The sequence below is a fragment of the Sinocyclocheilus rhinocerous genome, unplaced genomic scaffold, assembly GCF_001515625.1.
Source record: "Sinocyclocheilus rhinocerous isolate Xijiao unplaced genomic scaffold, SAMN03320098_v1.1 scaffold1806, whole genome shotgun sequence".
Taxonomy (NCBI): domain Eukaryota; kingdom Metazoa; phylum Chordata; class Actinopteri; order Cypriniformes; family Cyprinidae; genus Sinocyclocheilus; species Sinocyclocheilus rhinocerous.
In genome coordinates this window covers 304,077-328,146 of record NW_015658531.1, presented here as the reverse complement: position 1 = coordinate 328,146, position 24,070 = coordinate 304,077, and the positions used below count along the sequence as shown (strand labels likewise).

General features: G+C 35.4%; 2 protein-coding genes across 2 annotated transcripts in view; one reads left to right on the top strand and one right to left on the bottom strand.

The window, feature by feature from the left end:
• Window positions 1–5,124, bottom strand: part of LOC107722695 (thioredoxin domain-containing protein 6-like) — a 23,537-nt gene extending 18,413 nt beyond the window's left edge. The window contains exons 1-4 of the mRNA XM_016531166.1: window positions 5,092–5,124; window positions 4,887–4,944; window positions 4,097–4,200; window positions 3,935–4,006 (exon numbers count right to left, since the gene is read on the bottom strand). Of these exons, the coding sequence (XP_016386652.1) occupies window positions 3,935–4,006; window positions 4,097–4,200; window positions 4,887–4,944; window positions 5,092–5,124 (267 nt within the window). The remainder of the gene's footprint in view (window positions 1–3,934; window positions 4,007–4,096; window positions 4,201–4,886; window positions 4,945–5,091) is intronic.
• Window positions 5,125–7,960: 2,836 nt separating this feature from the next.
• On the top strand, window positions 7,961–18,019 carry LOC107722707 (death-associated protein-like 1-B). The gene is made up of 4 exons (XM_016531182.1): window positions 7,961–8,063; window positions 15,291–15,378; window positions 16,378–16,441; window positions 17,459–18,019. Exons 1-4 carry the CDS (start codon window positions 8,003–8,005, stop codon window positions 17,576–17,578), a joined length of 333 nt encoding a protein of 110 aa, XP_016386668.1. The 5' UTR covers window positions 7,961–8,002; the 3' UTR covers window positions 17,579–18,019.
• Window positions 18,020–24,070: the final 6,051 nt, after the last annotated feature.

The following is a 24,070-nucleotide window of genomic DNA, read 5'->3' as shown; positions in this document are numbered from 1 at the left end:
TTCGCGAGCGACAACCAATAGGAGTGAAGAATCTGTCAGTGGCGCTCACACGTCACCGTCTCGAGTGCAGGCAAGACGGGACAGATTTCCTGATGCGTAGAAAAGAAACTGTTGGCTGTTGAAGTGAGTTTGATGCATACATTGATGGTTCGAGTTGTTATTTATATGATGCAGTGAGCAGTTTAGCTCCGGTTAATGATTTAATGCACGGGCACTGCTGTAGTTTATATAACAACACTCTCCAACAGCAGAATGCTACTTTTATTTCTTTTAAGTCTAATTCCTAGTCAAGCGCCGGAAGTGATCTCTCGCGCGTATACGTCACTCATTGTTTACACAGTGCACAGTCATTGTAGGTACGACGGCTAATCAAAATGGTACTTACTTGCGCTTATCCGGATTGTTCAATCCGACTTAAAACTAAAAGATTACGTTCTCTCGCGCTAACTCATTCGGGAGTGGTGACTTTCCATGTATTCCCAACTTCTGAGCCTGCTCGCCTGAAGTTATGGTTGATTGCTCTTCGGCTGGATATCAACACACCCTTTAACGTAAACTACGCCAGAGCGCGTACACACCTAGCGCATCGGATGCCGTGCGTGCGCCCAAAGACAGTTGGACATAGTGGTGTATTAGAGGTAAAAAAATGATATAAATACTGTTCGGTTTCTGGCACAAACCGATCGTTTCGTGTCTTAGGACATCAATGTGTCGTCACGAGCCGCAGGGTTTAATTTGGATTTGTCTGTGCATGTTTTTTTTACTCTCATAGATTTTGTTACCATTGCCATGCATTATACGACTGATAGACTGCAACGGTTAAAGTTAAAAATCATCGTATGTGTTCTACTGAAGAAACAAAGTCACCTACATCTTGGATGCCCTGGGGGTAAGCAGATAAACATCAAATTTTCATTTTTAGGTGAACTATCCCTTTAAGCAGGGCTCAGGGCAGAAATGCCATTGCCGCTGACAAAAAACTGTGTGGGTAAAAATTTCCCTCTTTGTGAATTCCAGAATGTGTTCTTTTTATTTTTTTATCTATTTTTTTTAATTTTTTTTAAGTACATGATCAGATTTCTAGCATTTAAATTCAATTTTACAATATATTAAAATTAGTGCTGTCAGTCGATTAAAAATATTAACTAATCACACTTTTTTTCTGAGATTAATCGCGATTAATCCCACCTAACGTTAAGGTTTTTAAATGCATCACTGATACCAATACTACTGATCTCTCTAGGAAATAGTTCTTTTTTTCCTCGTATTTAAACAGACTATAACCATTCAGCATTACAGTATAATTAAGGGCTATCAATTTTAACATTTATTAGACTTTAAAAAATAACAACTAATTTAAGTGAACTTAAAACAATCTTCACATAAACCCAGTAAATGTCACCTGTGCCCTTCAGCAAGTATAGAAAATATAATTTAATAAAGTTATCAAACACTAAATTCTAAATTAAATAGAGATAAAGCTTAAAACTACAGAAGTTATTGATTTCCTCTTTTTTATTTTGTTCTTTGATTAACAGACATCACTATGGAAGCCTGTTTCCGCCACTGAATAAAAAATAAAAAAGGTAATTGCGACTTATCTCACAATTCTGACTTTTTTTCTCGCAATTGCGAGTTTACATCTCAGAATTGCGTCATATAAACTCACAATTCTGACTTTTTTTTCTCAGAATTGTGTGATTTAAACTCATAATTGCAAGAAATAAAGTCAGAAATATAAACTTAGTTATAAAGTCCAGTTTTAAGGAGAAAAAAAAAAGACTGATATGTTCTCAGAATTGCGAGTTTATATCTCACAATTCTAACTTTATAACTCGCAATTGCGAATTTATATCACGCAAATCTGAGAAAAAAGGCAGAATTGCGAGCTTGTATCAGGCAATTGTGAGATGTAAACTTATAATTGTGAGAAAAAAAAGTCAGAATTGTGAGATAAGTCGCAATTTTTTGATTCAGTGGCAGAAACGGGCTTCCATACATCACAGCAGCTGGTTATTAGGATATTTTGGCTGCTACTTTAAGAGCTGCCGCTGCTGAACTTGATGCGGATCTGATACTGCTTTAAATGTGACTTTTAAGGCAGCTTTTAATCACCTTTTTTGTAACTTCGTGACTTAACTGATGACATAACCACGACATTACATGCTCAGAGTTTCTTTCGTGCTTTGAAATGAAATGATACATGCATATATATGTAGATTGCACCTCATACTGGACTACATTTCCATAATTTCTTCCCAAATAATTTTTTTCCAGATTCAGGCGTCATCTGTTGTCCACACAGTAATAACGACAGGTGTGTGGAGTAACTCACCTCCCTGCGTGCCGCCCCGTGTGCTAGGACGTTCTTCTCTTTGCTCAGCTCTTCCTGTATCACCCTCTGCAGGAGAGGAGCATTTGGTCCCCGCAGAACAGACACCAGCTGCCCACCCTACAACATGACAACACCAGCCCATCATGTCCAGCAAACAGATCAGGTGTGAACACCATCTCACTGCAACATGTCACTTTCACAACAGCACATATTTCAAAATTAAGCCTGTTTTCCACTGAAGCTTATTTCCACCATGGAATAAAAGTATAAATAAGGTAATTGCAACTTTTTATCTAAGAATTTTGACTTTTTCCTTACAATTGCGAGTTTACATCTCACAGTTCTAACTTTTTCCCTGAATTCTGAGTTTATATCTCACAATTCAGACTTTTTTCTCAGAATTCTGAATTTACATCTTGCAATTCTGGGTTTTTTTCTCGCCATGGAATAAAAATATTAAACTTGATTACTTTTTTATCTTACTACTTTTTTTTTTTTCTCTTGCAGTTGCAAGTTTACAGCTCCCCACCCTACAACATGACAACACCATCCCATCATGTCCAGCAAACAGATCAGGTGTGAACACCATCTCACAGGAACATGTCACTTTCACAACAGTACATATTTCAAAATTAAGCCTGTTTTCCACTGAAGCTTATTTCCACCACTGAATAAAAGTATAAACAAGGTAATTGCAACTTTTTATCTAAGAATTCTGACTTTTTTCTTACAATTGCGAGTTTACATCTCACAGTTCTAACTTTTCCCCTGAATTCTGAGTTTATATCTCACAATTCAGACTTTTTTCTCAGAATTCTGAATTTACATCTTGCAATTCTGGGTTTTTTTCTCGCCATGGAATAAAAATATTAAACTTGATTACTTTTTTATCTTACTACTTTTTTTTTTTTCTCTTGCAGTTGCAAGTTTATATCTGTTTAAGTTCATATCTGACAGAATTATGAGATAAGAAGTCAGAATTACCTTTTTTAATTTGTTTTCCCCCCCGTGGCTCAAATAAGCTTCAATAGCTTTAGGACTATTTAATAAATTTTATTTGTTTATTTGTTTGTTTGTTTACTTTTTTATTTAAAATTTTTTTTTTGCATTGTTTCCCATTATTTCCAGCACAATTAAGCACACTTTTCCCCGAAATGTAAATTATTATAATGCATCCAGATGTTTTACTTTTGAATTTGTTTTTAAATAATTACAATTATTTTACCTCTCATTAAACTCTATTACTTTAAAACAGTATTTTATTTATATCGGCATAAATTAATAGCAGTGCAACTGATACCTCTATGATATATAAATCCTTTACAATTTAAATTATATATATTAATAGTTTTATCACATCACAGTAATGAGATTTGGGTAAAATGTGCTGAATTGTATATAATTGTGTATTATGCTGAATAATGCATACAATTTGAATGCAGTCATCTTTGTCTATATGCAAAATATGTTTTCTTCTTTTGTTCATTTATTTTGGAGTGAAATCTGAATTAAGAATTAAGTCTGTTTCCTTAACAGGTTTTGCGTCATGTACCCATGTATTATTTGCCTATTTTAACTTGCATTCAGTTTCAGACCCACCGCATAAAACAGAAAGGTGGGCTCACACTTCCTTCTGTACTTCTCCAGAGCTTCAATCCCATCAGCCTCAGCCTGCAGGGATGATAAGACGGCGTGACAGAAATGTCGACCTTTAGAATGATTGTTTGTGTGCAATCTAATCTCCAGAGCGGCTTATCTTACTGTGGCAAAATGCAGCAGCTCGTCTCCCAGCTCATTCTTGATTTTTCTAAAGAGACTGACGACGGCGCGGCAGGGTCCACACCACTGCTGGTACACATCCGCCACTGACACACACACAACAATCACCACTGCAAAACTCAGACTGCACTTACAGACTTTTGCAGCTCTGCTTAACGTATAAGAAACCAGACAGACAGACCAGCAGAGAGTAATGAGACAGAAAACTGTTTCAACATCTGTGCTGCACAGTTTCTTTGTGTACAAAGCAGAATCTCAGTGTGATCAAATGTTGCTGATCTTTTCTCTTCACTTTTCTTCACTGTTTTTGTCAAAAGTTTTTAAGTATTATTGCCACAGTTGATAGATAGTAAAAACGATATATAAGTTAGATAGAGAGAGAGAGAGAGAGAAAGATGGATAGATGGACAGATAGAGAGATGAATAGATAGAGAGAGAGATGGAGAGAGAGACAGACAGACAGACAGACAGACAGACAGACAGATAGATAGATAGATAGATAGATAGATAGATAGATAGAGAGATAGACAGATAGAGAGATGAATAGATAGATAAAGAGAGAGATGGATAGATAGAGAGAGAGAGACAGACAGACAGACAGACAGACAGACAGACAGACAGACAGACAGACAGACAGACAGACAGACAGACAGATAGATATATAGATAGAGAGATAGAGAGATGAATAGATAGATAAAGAGAGAGATGGATAGCTAGAGAGAGAGAGATAGACAGACAGACAGACAGACAGACAGATAGATGATTCACTCACCTATTAACCCTTTCGTTGCCAAAACTTCACCCCATTGATCGTCATTATTGATATTTACCTGCATTTAAAAGTTTTCAAAAGTTTTCATGGATTTTACAGTTGACACACAAAGTAAACAAACTATAAAACTACAGTCAGACTCAGACCCACTTTCCCCTCATGTACAGTTTAATGCTGATTACAGTCACAGATACTGATGACAAACCTGTAAACTGATCTCCTTCTTTTTACCAGCCATAGAAATGCCTTTTTAAGAATAAAAAATAACGACACGCTTAGCTAATGCAGTAATTATAAGATCGCTAATTCGTTGTTTTTCTTTCCACAAAGTTTGAGCGCCGGACAGTATCAGCGCATGCGCAGCAGGACTGTTTTGCGTCCTCGTCGCCTAGCAACCGTTTATTCAGCGTTTCACCGCCACCACCTGCTGGACGGTGCGTGTATTGCAGGTTGTATGTATTATTCTGTGTTAACTGTCGGATAACACCACCAACACGTTGGTGTCACTTATAAATATGCACTGTGGTGATGTTGAATGCTAAATCCATGGTACTGAATGTTTATGTATATTTGTTTCTGTTATGTTGTGTAGAAACGGATCTTGCTCGTTTGTGATGTTAGTGGTGCTGGACTGGTTATGTTATGAAGAGCTGTTGTTTCTCAAAGGCCTGCATTCCTCCATCATAAAGCTGCTCCAGGAACACATTCAGCTTCAACAACAGCAAACACTGCAGATTCCAGACATACTATTAAACAACAGACTCAAGATGTGTGTCTCATATCCGTCATATCTGGCAGGAAATAGTTCATCTGGTTAGAATATATAAAGAAAATAAGAGACATATTACACACAATGTCAGGTCCAGGTCACATTTCACCCAAAAATCAAAGAAAAACATTAGGCTATATTTTGCATAAAGAAAATTAATTTGCAACCTTTTAATTTTAAAGCATGTTTAAGAACCTATATATTTTTTTAGACATTATTTTCATGACAGTTAAGTACATTTCACCCTTAATTAGATATATTGTTGTCTCTTCACTGTTTCCCAGCCTAAATTTGACTTGCATATAAAGTGTCCATCCATTTGGATTACACAGTTTAAACGTAAACTAATAAAGTTACTATGTGATGCATATTTGTCAGTAATGAAACTATTAACAGAAAAAGTTTATTATTAACTATTGACATAGTTTATTATTAAATCTATTTAATTTTATCATATTTTCAAAATGCATTTATTCAAACTGCTTCGAATCAGCATCAATCGGTTCATTGTGAAAACAATTAGGCTACAATTACTCATTTCTAAAGTATGAAGATGGTTAAAATATGACTAGCTGTGGAACAGGCAAATGTATGAGACTTAAATTAATTTTTTGATGATAAATATATAAAACTGGTTATTGTAACTTTAAAACGCATTCAGTTTATTAGTTCTATTACAGAGAAATCTGACCTGTTTCATTTATGTGTGACTGACAAAAATGCATCACATCAAATGTGTTACTTTGTTTGTTAAAGCTCTGTAATCCAAATGGACAGATGCAGTTCAAATTCAAAACTTAAAACTGAAATAAAATTAATAAAATCCATACAGACATATTAAAAAACAACAATAGCCTAATAATAAAAAAAAGCAATAATGAAAATGACAAAAGCACACAACAAAATGAACAAAACTTCAACAAAAAAAAAAACTAATTCAAAATATTAAAACAAAACTATAATTGTATCTCAAGAATAACAGCAAAATCCAATATGCTCATAAGCATTAGAAGTATATATCATAAGTGATTAGAAGTAGTAGGCCACAAGAGACTGTGTGGTACAGTCATTTTATCATGCTGTCCCTCTTAAATGGTTGTAAATAAATCTGCTTTATAAAGCAAGATATGCTGCACCTCTCACTGCCAGTGTTGGGGAAAGTTACTTTTAAAAGTAATGCGTTACAATATTGCGTTACTCCATAAAAAAGTAACTAATTACATTACTTAGTTACTTTTTATGGAAAGTAATGCGTTACATTAATTTTGCGTTACTTTTTAAATCTGGACAGGGCTTGCTTGTTTGTTTTTAAAATAAAAAAGTTATATTTTTGGCAAATATAAAAGCCTTTTCACACCAAAAGTGAAATGAATAAGCCTCAGGCTGAAGGGAAAGTACATTTACGTCCGTACAGTAGAATGCAGAAGAAGAAATGTCAACACACATCAGCAATAAAAAAAAAAACACAAATGTTTGTCTAGAGTCATTTTTGCTTATTAGTATGGTTGAACTGGATCATCGAAGGTCAGAAGCAAAGACATTGGTTAATAGAATGGGATTAAATACATAAAGGATATTTGTGTTGTTTAACATTTAATTATTGCAGGTTTGCGTCATATTCTGAGTTGCATTATTTTTATTCATTTTGAGGAATATCAGTTTTTTTATTTTGTGAGTGAGATGAATTAATGCATATTCATATTTATTTTAGAACTACAGTAACATCTTCTGATTTCTCTCAACATGGGGACAGAAGAGCTGTTAATCAATAAATTGGAGGAAAAAAAAGTAACTTGCATTACTTATTTGAAAAAGTAACTCAGATATTCTCTTGTAAATTAAAAAGTAATGCGTTACTTTACTAGTTACTTGAAAAAAGTAATCTGATTACGTAACTCGCGTTACTACCCCCAACACTGGTCAGAAACAGAAAGTTGCACAGATAAATTAGATACATTTCTAGTCATAATGCACAATAAATTGGAATCACGTCAGTTTTACATGGTCTTTTTTATTATTGGCTGATGTTGTATGTGTAATTGTTAAATCTTATTTCTGAAAACTTGTAGAAACATACAGAAACAGGGAAGCGAGACATGAATATATTCCAACAAAAAGCAATTATAAAAATAAAAACAGAAAACAAATATTCTGTATTTGCATGTCAAATTAATTATTATCGATACATAAAAGTGCAAAAATAAACTTGTTTTTTTGCTTTATTGACGTGACAAATATTGTCGTTCCACGCAAGCGCGTTGTCCGTGACGTCAGTGCGGTTTGGCGCGTATAAAAGCGCGGGAATGGGCGGGGCTGCCTGGCAGAGTGTTTGTGAGAGAAGCTAGCAATGGCGCAACTTTCTAAAACTGGAGTGAAAAACACGCTCAAAGCTGGTCATCCTCCCGCAGGTTTGGACTTTTGGTTACATATGGAACTTCTAAAGTCGTTTATACTCTTTTAATGTTGACTTCTTGTGTTATGTTTTATTAATTGATAAGTGTTTATCGCTGCATTATTGTCGTTGCTGTGCTTGTGCATGTGTAGTTCAGGCAGGTAGTGTTTTTGCACCGATATAAAGTTTGTTCGACGTTTGACGTTGGATATTAGACGGATATTCAGCCGCGAAAAACTTCAATAAGTTCTTAGTGGATGAGTATAATTGTATACAAAATGGCTTCTCTGAAAAGCATTAAAACGTAGAACTGAACACACATCGCAGTTTATTTATTTTAATCGCCCTCTAGATGTTGAAACGCTTAAAGTCTAGCAGCGCCGAGCTAGCGCTTAGGTCAGCTAGGGACCGTCTACAAAGTACATGTAAAGGATAAAACGATGAATGTTTTCCCACCGGAATGTTTTTTACAATTAACAAAACAAGAGCAAATAGTGCACCAAGCTCTGAATTTAAATAAGAAATATTGTTATGTAGATATGTGATAGTGGTTATTATTACTATTAATAAATATATTAATAAAATAAAAATAATATTACAAATCATTATCATTCCATAATTTAGTGGTTATGCAGTAGGGTTATTCCAGGTCCTTGTGAGAACATTTTAATGTTTGTTGTTTTCACAGAAGTTTGACACCAAAAAACACACTATTGAAATTTAAACCAATAAATCAATTAATTTTAAATTAATACACTCTTCTGTATTAACCTCATGTCTTTGTTACTGTTTTTATAAGAACATTTTTATATTTGTTTTAGTCACAGAACTATAATAGAAAACATGGTATTGTAATTCAAAATTAAGACAAAGCTGGCAAAGAGTGTTGTTTTGACTTGAGTTTGAAAATCTAATTTTTTATAAATTAATTTATAACACACAGTTTTATTACACAACTTCAATGGGTGTGTCTTGTTACAGATTAGACAAACATTTTGATGGTGATTTAAGCCACAAAACTATAATAGAACACATATTATAGAAAGTTAAACCAATACATAATTTAGTTAAAAATAAATACAATCTTCTACCTCAGTTTCAAAGGGCACTTATGAGCCAGTTCTATTTATGAATAGTTCAAAAAGATGAGTCACTGGCTTGAATCAGTCTGAAACAAATGTACGGCATTAAGCAGAGAGAGAAGGCCTTTCATATTTAAGTAAAATGGACATAACTGAAATATATCAGAATGAAACCATAATGAAATCAAACCCAATCGAAATCGAATTTAGCAGAATCAAGTGTTTATGATTCAGAATTAAATTGAATTAAGAAATCTGTATCGATATCCATCCCTACAAAAACTAATTTAGCTAATTGCTTGGCTTGTGAAGTAGTTCACCAGCAATCTGTCTGGTTAAAGCGATAGTTCACCCAAAAATGAAAATTTTGTCATCATTTACTCACCCTCATGTCGTTCCAAACCTGTAGGAGTTTCTTTCTTCTGTTGAACATAAAAGAAGATATTTTGAAGAATGCTGTAATCAAAGAGTTGATGGTCCCCACTGACTTCCATAGTATTTCTTTCCCTACTATAGAAGTCAATGGGGACCAACAACTGTTTGGTTCTTCAAAATTCTTCAAAGTATCTTCTTTTGTGTTCAACATGATAAAGAAACTTACACAGGTTTGGAAAGACATGAGGGTGAGTAAATGGAGACAAAATTGTAATTTTTTGGGTGAACTATTCCTTTAGTGAAGTTTTGCTGGTGAACAGCATATTACTGGTCTAACAGTTAGACCTGCACCAAACCAACATAAACCAGCCTAAGTCAATATAAATTCATGATGGTCCATGCTTACACTCACGACCCAAAGAAGTGACCATCTGAGTGACATAAAAAGTAACCAGCCACAGTACTGTTTTATTGTATTTATGAATTGTTTGCTTGCTAGTTAGTGTTTCACACAAAACTGATGTCATGAACCGCACAAACTTGTGTTCTATATTCTGTACTATACTATATCTATATTCTCCACATAGTGTGTTTAGCACATATCCTGTGACTACAATATTGCACTGTTGTGGAACATAAACCCAATTTGATTAGTACTGATTTTGACTAAAGGTGCAACCATTAACAACATTTTGGTAAAATTCTGCATTTAAAAATGACCATTGCCTATTGTCAATAGTGCAGGGATGCATGAAGCACAGCTTGCACAGAAGCAACTTTCTTCTGGTCAACTCGGTGAATCCTCATAAACAACTTGACGTTGCTAAAAATATGCTGTTTCACCCTCATATGATATTCCAGATTGCATGGATAACCTGCCAAGATTTGCTGATCAAATGTGATGACACCGGAATAATTTCTTGAATGAGGGATCAGCATTGAAACTTGTAAACATGACTTAGTTTCCTGGTGGACTGACAAAAACATGCACAAAAAAATGCAGAAAACAATGCAATCTGATTGGAACACCATTCCAGTGGTTTTATTTACAGTATGCATGAAACGGTGCTTGAACGGTCAGTGGGCTGAGATCAGTCTAACCTGGTCATTTCAGCAGGCATATATATACAAAAGTTAGCGGTATACTCAAGACAATACACAGCAGAGTTGCTTGGCAAGTGTGACACTAACGCAGCATGGTCTCACGTACCCCGGTATTACCAGCTCTCTTACTACACACACACACACACTTAGGGTTGAGTGTGAGTAGTGCTCTAGAGTCAGTCTTGGGCTTCAAAGTTCTCTGAACTTCAGAACAGCTTCATGTAAATGGTTGTGTCGACTGTTATCGCTCACACACACATCCACAAACACACACACCCTTCATTTTTATGCTACTTTCATTCACAACATACTCTGAAGGAAAAGCACTGACAGCATAAAAACACTTCAAAGGGTGGCAGGCGAAGATAGGATGGGCCAAATGAAAAGAATTCAATTTAGAGTCGATACGACGCAAAAGCAAATCAATTCAGCGGGAGAGACAGATGGAGAGATGATAAAATAGTGCGAGGACTAACTTTAGTCTTGAGGGACAGAGAGAGCGGATGGATGGATGGATGGATGGATGGATGGATGGATGGATGGATGGATGGATGGATGGATGGATGGACAGAAACTGAAAGAAATAGAGAGAGAGATGAGAGGAAGCTAGTGATAGCGAATCCTTCATTGGGGTTGTTAGCAGGTAAACGACCATCAATTGCTTTTGAGTGAAGTGAGTGTGACACCCTCTCATCTCTCTGCTCTCTGTCCGTTCCTCTCCACAGCAAAGCACTGCCTGACAAGTCTTCAAATCACTTTCTCGCACTCCCTTAAAGGAATAATTCACCTGGAAATGAAATTTCTGTCATCATTTGCACACCCTAACGTCGTTCATTTCTTCTATGGAACACAAAGAGAAACATTTTGCCGCCTTTTCCATGCAATTACAATGAATGGCTACTAAACCTTTGGGGTTTCAAAAGGACAGGAAAGCACCGTAAAAAGTCCCATAAGCAGTCAGTACGATTTGAACACTATTTTACAAGTCTTCTGAACCCATATGACAGATTTCTTTGACAAACAGACCAAAATGTAAAGGCTAGAATACACTATATGACTTTTGCACTGATTTTCAAAGCAAATTTTTTGTGAGTTTTGTAGTCGACAGATTTCACAGAAAATCACAGTGTACTAAAAGGTACAAAAGCTGTCACTGGAGTGGTACCCTTTCAAACGGTACACATTTGTGCCTTATTTACCCCTAAAGAGTACATATAAGTACCTTAAAGGTACATATTAGTCCCTAAATTTTTCATTTTTGTACCCAAATGGTACATATTAGCACCTTTTGAAAAAGTACTGCCACAGCCACAGCTTTTGTACCTTTTTTTCTGAGCATGTATGATAGGGTGACCATACGTGCCATTTTCCCAGGATGTGTCCTGGCCAGGATTTCTATATTGCCTAAAATATCTAGGTTTTGGCTTTGTTTGCGTGTGCAGACCGATCGGTGTATGACATCAAAGTACCATACAGATGGTTATGCTTTCGAAACGCTCTCGAGTTACTTTGATGTCAAACACTGATCGGTCTGAGCCGTGCTGTTTTTAAGTCGAACACACCTAATATGTACGCGTAATTGCGTCGCTTTACCGTAGATCCCACCTTCTCACACGCCATGATTGGTCCATTATGTACAATGCTTGCATGTTATTGGTCAAACTACTTTTCGATCATTACCTTCAGCAAGCATGAAAACAGGAAAACAAAGCCAAAACAAATCCTGGCCAGGACGCGTCCTGGGAAAATGGCACGTATGGTCACCCTATTTTAATATCATGTGTTGTCTTATAGTTCTGTGAATAAAACCAACATCTACATGTTTGTTTAGGAACCACTAACAAGACACACCCTTTGAAGTTAAGATAGAAGAGCGTATTTACTTTACATTGATTGATGTATTCGTTGACATTTCAATATCATGTGCTGTGTTATAGTTTTGTGAATAAAACCAACATTTAAATGTTCGTCTATGAACCAGTAACAAGACACACCCTTTGAAATTGAGATGGAATACTGTATGTTTTAAAAATGAATGTTTTAACAGATTCAAATTTAATTCAATAGCGTGCATCCTGAATTACATATGATAGTAAAAGATGGCTGTAAATATTGTTCTTTGAACAAGTAACAAGACACACCCCTTGAAGTTTAGATATCAAACTGTGTGCATTCTAAATTAAGTTATTTAAATTTCTGAATGTCAAACTTGGTCAAAACAAGTGCAATATATTCCTCTAGGGAGCGGTAAACTGCAGTCTTTGTAATGCTTTGCAAGCTTTTTCTCAATCGTTCCATTTCAATAACTTTTGTTGTGCTATAGTTCTGTGAATAAAACCAACATCTAAATGTTCTTTTATGAACCAGTAATAAGACACAGCCCTTAGATTTGAGATTTATTTTTTTATACGTTTCACAAATGAAGCATTTAGATGGAATAATTGTGCTTTTTGCTCTTCGTTTTGCACTTTGCAGACGGTCCCTATTCTGCACCTTTACATTATGCGGTCTATCAGTTACAATACCTTAAGGCAGATTAAAACAAATAAAACACATTGTGTGTTCTCTTCTACATTTGAAAACGATTATAACACCATTGTTTCTTCCAAGGATTATGTCCTTGTGCTAAATCGTTAAAGAACTATTGAAGATTTCCGAGGCTGAATCTCTGACAAATGTCAAACCTCAAACGTCGAACCAACTTTATATCGGTTGTTTTTGCAGTGAGAGGAGAACAAACATCCAGCCCTTGTTGTCTTACACCGGATGTGAGTTCAGAAGACTTTACTTTCAGTTTCTGCTTCTGTAGGGGTTTAATTCGGTTTACTGTACAGCAAACCTTCCTGAGTGTCCCATCACAACAAATAACTACTTTCAAACTAGTCCGTTGCCTGTTTATAAATCGTTCAAATGCGTTAAAATTATCAGCGTTAATATGATCAGGGATTTAGCTCATTAAAGATTTAATACAGTTGTTTGTAGTCATTTAAAAAAAAAAAAATGACACCCGTTCAAAGCAATGTTTTTCATTTTAATTTTAAACTTGTTTCTTTTGTGTTTTTTTTATTTTTATTTTGATTAATTGATTAGATATAAATGAGAAATGTTGGCATCTGTCAATCTAATCTTATCTATCTAATTTCAGGTAACGAAAATTGTATACGTTTTTAGTTAGGAGTTGTGTGTGTGTGTGTGTGTGTGTGTTTTTTTTTTAATTGTCAATATTTTAGTGGATCTTGTGCATCAACACTTTAATGTTGAATTTAAAGGTATAGTTCACCCAAAAATGAAAATTGACTCCACACCTTTTATTCTTCTGTTAGACATAAAAGAAGATATTTTGAAGTATGTTGTTAACTAAACATTGACTTCCGTAGCATGGGAAAAAAATACTATGGAAGTCGGTGGAGACCAGAAACTGTTCTACAAAATATCGTCTTTTGTGTTCCGAACAAAGAAACTCATACAGGTTTGAAGCAACTCGAGAGTAAGTAAATAATGACATAATATTTTTTTTGTGGCAACTCCCCCCCCCTTAAAGCAAGAATAAATATAGTGATGTGCAAGTTTGACGGTTGTATATCTTTAAAAGTCAAAGGTGAACCTGTGCTGGTTTGAATGTGGGCTCACAAACTCAATGTGTTACGCAAACAACCTCCGTTATGAAAAACTATGCTGTTTAGTCACATGACAGTTTCACACAATGTTCTGGGCTGTTTAAATCTTTACAACTGCAAACACTGAACACTCCCCTTATTATGCTGCACTGGAGCGCTGCCTTCACTCACTTTATTAGACTGATGTGAGCGGACGGACCGTGTTGAGCGCACATTTGCACACTCCTCACCCTCAGGCCTCGACAGACCTGCCAAATATTCAGAACAACAGGGCCAGTGAACTGAGATGATTATAGTGGACATCTACAGGGCTCCAGTCAAAACTCGCTCACAAACTGGACTAGGTTTGTGAGATTGGACTCGTATAAGAAAAACGATTAACCCTTTACTAGTCGGAACATCCTATATAGCAGGGATCCTCAACTCTGGCCCACGAGACCCACTTTCCTGCAGAGTTTAGCTCTAACCCTAATCAAACACACCTGAGCAAGCTAATCAATGTCTTCAGGATCATTAGAAAATCACAGGTAGGTGAGTTTGATCAGGGTTGGAGCTAAACTCTGCAGCGCATTGGCCCTCCAGGGCAAGATTTGAGGAACCCTGCTATATCGGATAGGAGTGAATTGGTTAAAATGAGTGCAGAGTTGTAGGAAAAAGTGCATACGTCGGCTAGAATGAAGTGTTAAACTGCAAAGCATTATCCGCTTGTTTTTTATTTTTTTAATTTTTTTATTTTTATGACAGCTCATCACATTAGTGCAAGTGAAATTTTATTTTTTATTTTTTTCCCCCAATTATCACAAGTACATTTAAATCTTTTATGGAGTTATTTACAACTGCGTAGTCCCTTTTATTTTAAAAATATTTTAAACGCTAATACTTTTAATCACAGTAATTTTATTCGTGTATTAATAAAAAAAAATAAAGAATAAATAAAATATTTGGCATGTAATAACCTGTGCTGATCAAGAATGGAACTACAACATTTTCTAATACGTTCACATTTCTGTAACATTTTCCAAAGGTTTTATACTGAAATTGTGTGTACTTGTGCTTTTTCTTTAGTGAAAGCTGGAGGAAAAAGAGTGGCAAAGAAGAGTGCTGATGATAACGCCAATGTGGAGAAGGAGACCAAGAAAGTGGATAAATCCAGGTAGAGTTATCTTCTGACCCATCTGGATTCTTCACAGCACATGACACACATGGTGTAGATGCTAAACTCTGTCTTTCATATCCTGCAGATTAGTTTGAATTGAATTCAGATGTTTTTAAATGCCTCTTCCCTTCTCGTTCAATCTCTCTGGCAGTTTGCTCAATATTTAATGAATAATTTTTCATAGAAAATCTGCTGCCTTGAGATGGAATCTCTTGGCCTGCGATGGAATGCAGTGGTTTACTTAAAACCACTGCCACTTAAAGTGGTTTACCTTTTCTTTTTTAAATATTGCATTCTAGTCTGCAACAAAATATCAAAAGTGATTTAAATGCAAAGTTGTTTTAAAATGTATTTCTTTGTATTTAAGTGATTTCAGTATTACTGCATATCTAAAAAGTGATGCAGAAACATGTTGCTAAAAATGCTTCATTGCTTTGCATGAACTCAATGAATCATGCCGTTGCAAACTGGAAGTGATCATCTCAGTGGCTCTTTTTTATTTTTTATTTTGTTGCATTCTAGTTGGCACCAAAATATCAAGTCATTAAATGCAAAGTTGATGTTTTTTTTTTCTTCTGTGCTATATATTATTATTATTATTATTATTATTATTTTTATCAATGGTAGTTTTAGACTTACTGCAGAAATCTAGTGATGAAGCGGAAACGTTGCTAAAAATGCTTCAGCGCTTGAAATCAAGCATGAAATCAAGCATGAAATCAAGCATGAAATCAATTAACCATTCAGTTGCATGTTTACAGTGAATTTATCACTGGTGGATTTTTTTATTTGTGTAAATTTTGCATTCTAGTCCACAACAAAATATAAAAATTGTTTAAATGCAATGTTGATGCATTTGTTCATTTTATAAGTGGTTTTTAGTCTTACTGCAGATCTTAAAAAGTGAAAAAGCAGAAACGTGTTCTTCAGCACTTTGCATGAAATCAGTGAATCATGCAGTGAATGCAGTGTTTCAGACTAATCTTTGTTGTCCAGGTCCGCGCCGACCCCTTCCAGAATGCAGCACATGAGTCTTCTCCTGGCTGGTCCACTTGAGAAGGTTTGTTGCACCATAATAACAAGATATTAATTGCATTGAATCTTCCTTAGCAGAGAATGCAATCCCTTAGTGCATTGCTGTTTGGATTCTGCTTTAGAAGGCAGAGAGTGTTTAAAATGTAAAGTGAGTTTATGGCAGTAGGCGTCATAACCAGACATAAATGCAGCTTCTGTAGTTTGAAACTGCTTCACAGCTGCTGTGCTTGGTGTTGTTTTTCTTTCCTCTGCAATTTTTAATTGGAGTGAGAGTGGAAAATAGGACATAGATCATTAATTCAGTTGAGTTTAGTCCAACTAGGATTATTTTCGGAGCTCATCAACCCACTACAGTGATCTGTGAGTGTCTGGATTTCACCTGCAAGTGTCTGAAACTAAACCAGTGGCTATCAACTAGTTTGGCTACAAAAGTGGCAGCTACAAAGTGGCAGAAGCGTTTGTTAAATACCTTTGTTTTTTGTTATACCATTACCAAAATGTATTGGTGGTTGTTGTTTTTTATTATTATTATTATTATTATGACAATTTTTTTTTAAACCTGTTTTATATGTAAGGTATTTTATTAGTTTTTTATTAATTTTAATTGTATTTTTTTACTGTATTTTTAAATATTTTATTTGAACTTTTAAATCAGTTTTATTTAATTTTAAATTTAGTTTTATATTTTATTTAAAATATTTATTTATAATTAAATGGTTTATCTGTGTTTATTTATATATTTTTAATTGTATCTCTACTATTTGTTGTCATTTTACTTTATTCTAATTTTTATTTATATTTGTATATTTTTTTTAATTTGATTTGATTATTACTATTTTTTTATTTCCATTTTAATTTATTATTATTATTATTATTTTAAAGCTTTGGTTTTACTATGAAATTAGCCACTAAAGCTTGCATGGTGTTAACAAATAAACATCTGGAGATTGATTTAATCATTTGATTAGTCGCATATTAAAGGGATTTTTTTTTTTTTAAGTTTAAAGAAATTAAGTGTTGTATTTGTTTTTATCTCCTGCAGCTGGGTCATGATTTCCCCGAGACTCCAGTTTCTGTGCGGCACAGCAGAGTCAGACCGAGCGTGGAGAAACCTCACGTCCCGCGCATCTCCACCTGCATTCAACAGCCACGCAAGTTTTGAGCCAAAATGGCTTTCGCTGCTGAGCTTCTGACAACATGACATGCGGAAGACAACCAGGATGTGTTTTTGTAGGTGAATCATGGATGTGACTTGCTAGTAGACTTGTAACAAAGTTACTGTAATGTGACCTCTGATCAGGTTGTTTGTTGTAGCTTTGCAGCTTTGAAGGTTTTTCTTCACGAATAGTTTGTGCTTGAGCTGTGTGGAAGATTCATTAACCCAGTGTGAATTAAAGCTGTGCTGTTGGAGAGGTTCAGACAGCTGCTTGACTGATATGAACGAATGTTAATATGCTTGGCACTTAATTGTAGCATGAATATGCATGGAGTTTCTGAACTTTGTTTTTGATGATCAATGAAACATTGATCAAAAAAACATTGAGTTTTTCCTACTCTCACAAAAGGAGACTTTCATACCAGTAAAATTCACTTTTCCAGCAAATGTAATGTTGGTTGTAGTTTCATTTCATGACCGTTAGGTGGCGGTAGAATCCATTCAGCAGAACCAAGACACAAATTTGTCTCTCTGCTTTTTGTTTTTTGCACATTGCAAAACACTTCCTAAACAATACATGCACAAGTAAAATGACAAAAAATAGCATGCAGTTTAATTGAAACACGAAACTAAAACAAGTGCTACAATAAATCAAACTTTAGATATTGTAATTTAAAATCGGTATGCTTGTTCATGTAAGAAAGTATTTGTACTATATAAAGCAATTTATCAGATTTGACCAAAGGGAAAAAAAGCTCTGGTTAGGCACAGACACTTAGAATTTATTTTAGCATATTTACACGGTGACAAAAAATGAACTGCATATTCCTAAAGAACTAAAGATACTCTCATTAAGGAATTGACGGTAAACTTACACAAGGATGTTAAAGGAATAGTTTTCCCAAAAATCAAAATGTGCTGACCCTCGAGTCATCAGTTTGTTTTTTTTCATCAGATTTGGAGAAATGTAGCATTACATCACTTGCTCACCAGTGGATCCTCTGCAGTGAATGGGTGCCGTCAGAATGAGAGTCCAAACAGCTGATAAAAACATCACAATAATCCACAAGTAATCCACACCACTCCAGTCCATCAGTTAACATCTGGAGCCAAAAGCTGTGTGTTTGTAGGAAACAAATCCATCATTAAGATGGTTTAAACTTCAAACTGTTATTTCTGACTAAAATGTGAGTCCATAATGCTTCCCTCAGTGGAAAAAGTCATCTGAATCAGGAGAGATCTGCACAGTCCAAGCACTGTTAAGCCAAAACAGCTCTAAACATATGATAGTGATGTCAGAGACAACGGGAGATGGACTGTTTCATTGGTGGAAACGTTATTATGGAAAAGTATTTTGGTTGGAAGCAATGGGTTTTAAGTTAAAATGCTTAATGACCGATTTGTTTCTTACAAACACAGCTTTTGGCTTTTCAAGATGTTAACTGATGGACTGGAGTGGTGTGGATTATTGTGATGTTTTTATCAGCTGTTTGGACTCTCATTCTGTCGGGACCCATTCATGGCAGAGGATTGATTGCTGAGCAAGTGATGCAATGCTACATTTCTCCAAATCTGATGAAGAAACAAACTCATCTACATCTTGGATGGCCTGAGTAAATTTTCAGTTTTGTCTGAACTATTCCTTTAATACATATTTGATGGGAAATGTTACAGTACTGTGTACTGTAATGACCCTATTACCCATGATGTGCTTTAATCTTTGCTGACGTTTCTCATAAAGCATGAGTTTATGGCTTTGTCTAATGTGACGTTTCTCAAGGAAGGCGTGCCAAAGTCTCTGGTCGTGACATGAAGCGCTCTGTGAAGAAACACTGCGTGTGGGGCTTTGAGCTGTCAGTGTGATGAGGGCTGGAGGAAGTGTGTTGTATATTTAGGCGTCTAATGCAGACAGCACAAAAGAGCCCCTATTGAGTGTGTGAACGTGCCAAATGCCAATAATGAGAGCATGTTTGAGTCTCAAGGATAAAGGATAGGATCAAGACAAGAAGGGAGGATCATAAACGCTATCCATTCAAGTTTGGACATGCTTGACTGAATTTGTTGCTCGTAATCACAAAAAACTTTTGATCTGAAGGTTTCTGGTAAGATGCTTAAAATTAGTTTGAGAAATATAAATGTTGTCTATGAATGCATTGCGCAATTATGACGACACTTAAGCATGTTTCACCTAAAAAAAAACATGTATAGACTTATTGCTGTAAAACCTTGCTGTAGTACTATAATAGGAACTTGCTGGGAATAAAGGAAACTACAGTAAGTACTCTAAATATGGTCATAAAAATAGGCTATAAAAAGACAATTAAGGGTTAAGATTTGAAAATAAGGTTACTTTTAGATAATTAAATTAAACTTAAAAAAACAAATTAATGCACACACAATTAGGCATCATTTTCTTTATGCGAAACATAAAATAAAAAAATATATAATATCAAATTTTCTTTTGATTTTGTAATAAAATATTCAGATGCTTATCTGAGATTTGTCTATTTTCTCTTTTTCTTTATTTCTTGTTCTTTGCGAAAAATAAATATCCCTCTACACTTAAAAATAAAAAATAAAGGTTCTTTATTGGCATCAATGATTCTATGAAGAACCTTGAACATCCATGGAACCTTTCAAATGCAGAAAAGTTTCTTTATAGTGCAAAAAGGTTCTTTAGATTTTTAAAATAGTTCTTTTAGGAACTGTTCACTGAAAGGTTCTTTTGGGAACCAAAAATGGTTCTTCTGTGGCATCACTGAAAAAACACCCTTTTGGAACCCTTTTTTTTTTTTAAAGGGTGTATGCCTTGTTCCATTCTTGATTTGAGCTAATATGGATTCAGACTGGTTATGTTGATATCAGATGTAATGCAAATGATCCACGTTTACCTGTATGTGGATTAGAGACGCACACACACATTCCCAGCATGCACAGGGATTAAAGGCAATGCCTAGCGTGAGGCTTAGAAATATCCCACAAATGAATCCAGAGACTGATTCTAATGCTGATATATTTCACATCACAGCTTGTTTTGCATTCATGTATTTTTATGAAGCATATTCCAATCTCATTGTCCTCGGTGAGCTGCTTTCTAACAAAAGTGCATTTGTTTTTTATAGTCAAGTAAGTACCTGGGTTACCCTATGCTGAGTTTCCAATATTCAACAAATCCAGCTACAGCATGAAACCTGTACTTATGAAGCATCTTCATCTTTTCAGAGTGATCGTCTATGTCCAGAATGGAATTCAGCCTTAACCAGTCTAATGAAATGAGTCAGAAAAGAGATGCTGAAAATCACTGCTGGATATTACTTCAAATTCATGTCACACTGAAAATAGAAAGTCAAGTTGTATTGTATTGCATTGAGGAATTCAGTATTTTATGCACATTTTGGCAAATGTATGAATTTACTGCATGCATAGAAAAAATGCATATACTGGAAATTTCGCAGTATGAATAGTATGCTATTGCAAACATTGATGTACTGAAACGCAAGGTTTGGCCTTTTAGTTTACACTATGATTTTCTACATTTAAAGTGGAAAGCATGTACCCAGCTAACAAAAATATATTCTAAGAACATTTTGCAGTAAGTTATGAAAACAGTATTTCTGAATGTTCTCTGAACGCTCAAAATGTCCAGTTTTTGAAATGATTTAAAAATGTTTGGTTATGCGAACAATAAGGGAACATTCCATTTTATCATTTTGCAATCATTATGGGAGCGTTACATTTGAACCTTTTCTGAACATTCTGAAACAAGTAACATTTAAAAAATATCAGACAAATGTCCAACTAAATGTTTCAGAAAAATACTTTCCATGAACAATGAATAAATAATGTTTTTGTGCTAACATCATAAGAGACCAGATAACTTTGAACAAACGTTATCATCGTTACTGGAAGAATGTTGATAGAACTTTGACAGAACGTTTTGAGCACGTTCCCTGTTAGCTGATGAAAATCTCAGAGCTAAAAGACAAGGACTGAAAGCCACAAACTCTCATTTTGATTTCATGGGCCCTTTAATGTGATCTAACCATGTGTTTAACATCTTTCAGAACTCTTAGATGTGTGCCTCTTTAACGTTACGCATTACACAAGCAGCGTTTGTTAGGAGAAGCCTTCATGTGGGAACTCCACCACATCACAAATCATCTCAGTCAGCAGCTGTTGAGCAGAGCAGCACAGCAGCTAATTCACAGACACGACCATCAGACCTGGACCAGAGCCACTGGATGCCCACAACAGATGTGTGTGTGTGTTGGTTGGTTATAGATTACAGCAGGATTATCACATACACACTGCATGCTGTTGGAATTACTCAGACTCAATGTCTGCTTGACAAAAGGTTAGTGCTGGGCGGTATACCGGTTCATACCGAATACCGGTGTTTATTTTTCTTATGATATGAATTTTTTAAAATACCTGTCGCTTAAACAACGTTCGGAACACTGTTTGAGAGGGGTCCCTTTTCACTGGTGCACTGTGGCAAGGACACCGCTGTATGCTTTACTAAGCGTGAAAGCTCCGAAACTGAAGCTGTAGACAGCTGTATGTGTTACTAAGCGTGAAAGCTCCGAAACTGAAGCTGTAGAACTAATAGAACGTGATGATACAAAAGAACTCATCCACAATATCCACATCCACCGCCCCCTGCCATCAGCTCCCGCGTCTCACACACACACACACACGAGCGCGACTTCAGCACTACATTTTAGCAACTTTCAGACCCTTTTAGCGGCTTTTTCCCCCCATAGAATATACATACTGACAAACCTAGCGACTTTTTTTGGATAAACCTTAGCGAGGTCTGACTTTCCCGGAGAAGTGTCACCTCTCTCGGCGTCTGTTCTGTGCAGTGAGTGGCAGAGAAGCAGCGCATTCAGTTGGCCGCACCGCAGCCGACTCGTCAATAAATGAGTACAAAACAGTGTTTCCAAGCACCTGTCGCTTCATTCAGGTGGCCGCACCGCAGCCGACTCGTCAATAAATGAGTACAAAACAGTGTTTCCAAGCACCTGTCGCTTACTGATTGTTTGGAATTATAAATATGAGCATAGTTCGTCTGTTAATATCACATGCACTTTTTTTTTTCTTTTATTTGTTATTCAGACGCAGGCAGTACGGTGGCCGAGAACTTTATTTTCAACTTTTTGATTATTTCCTTAATTTTTATTGAAAATAAATAGAATCCATTGCTAATACGAGATTTGAAAAGGGAGGAAAAATTTTTTGGCAAAAGGCGGGATCGAACCCAGGCCAAGGGCACATACTTATCCATCTGCACCACTGGAGCTGGTGAATTACACCCACTTTTAACTAAATTTAAATAGACACCCCGTATTTTTTATTCCAGAGTAAGGGCAATTCATACAATACATTTAAACTGAGCTACTTTAATACCATCTTATTTTTAGGAATTTTTCGTTACAAAAAAATAAAATAAAAATACACAAGCGGCTAATCACATGGGAGGACCGACTAGGATCATACCATTATGTGAATGAAGAAGGGACACACGCTCCGAAGATAGCGAGTGTAGTGGTACAGGCCAGGTACACAGAGCGACAGAGAGGGACAAGGGAGCCGGATTTAAATGCAAGCGCGTTGGTTAAAGGGGTCATATGATGCTTTTTTAAAGATCATTATTTTGTGTATTTGGTGTAACAGAATATGTTGACATGCTTTAATGTTCAAAAAACACATTATTTTTCAAATACTGTACATTATTGTAGGTCCTCTATGCCCCGCCTCTTGCTTACCAACACACAAACCATTCACAATTGCTAAATTGGGCTAAAATAGAGGGCTCAGAGTGATACTAAATAAAGAGCCATTAGGGAGCCGAGCCGAATCTTTGAAAAGAGCCGAACTTCCCATCACTATCATGCATGGAAAAATATATACCGTCATATACCGTGAAACCGGTATAATTTTGAAAAATACCGTGATATAAATTTTTGGTCATACCGCCCAGCACTACAATAGGTTGATGTACAGAATCAGAGCCGGTACAAAAAGTCTTTTCAGTGTTGTAAATAAAGATTAATGGAGAACATTTAACAAGAAAATACTATCGCAGCACTTCATTTTCACCTACTTCAACTTAAAAACGGAAGTTCAATCAGTGCATGAAATGTTTAAGTATAATCAGTTATTTCAACAAATCATATTAAAGTGACTTAAAAATGTGGTTGAATCTTGTATAACTTAAATATATTAAAAATGAAGTTGAAATCGGGTAAATTAATTTGATTAATAATGGAAAAACATGTTGACATTATTATATATATATATATATAATTTTTTACAGTGTAATGTCATTAATTATTTTTGAAATTCACTAGCAATTTCTGAGTATATCCTACACCAATTTTTTTCAGCATATAAGGTATTTCCTGAAACATTACATAATATTAATGATCAAAGGTTAAAATGACCCCTATAAACATTTGTGCTTAATGTGTATATATTTCATTTTATTAAATTTTT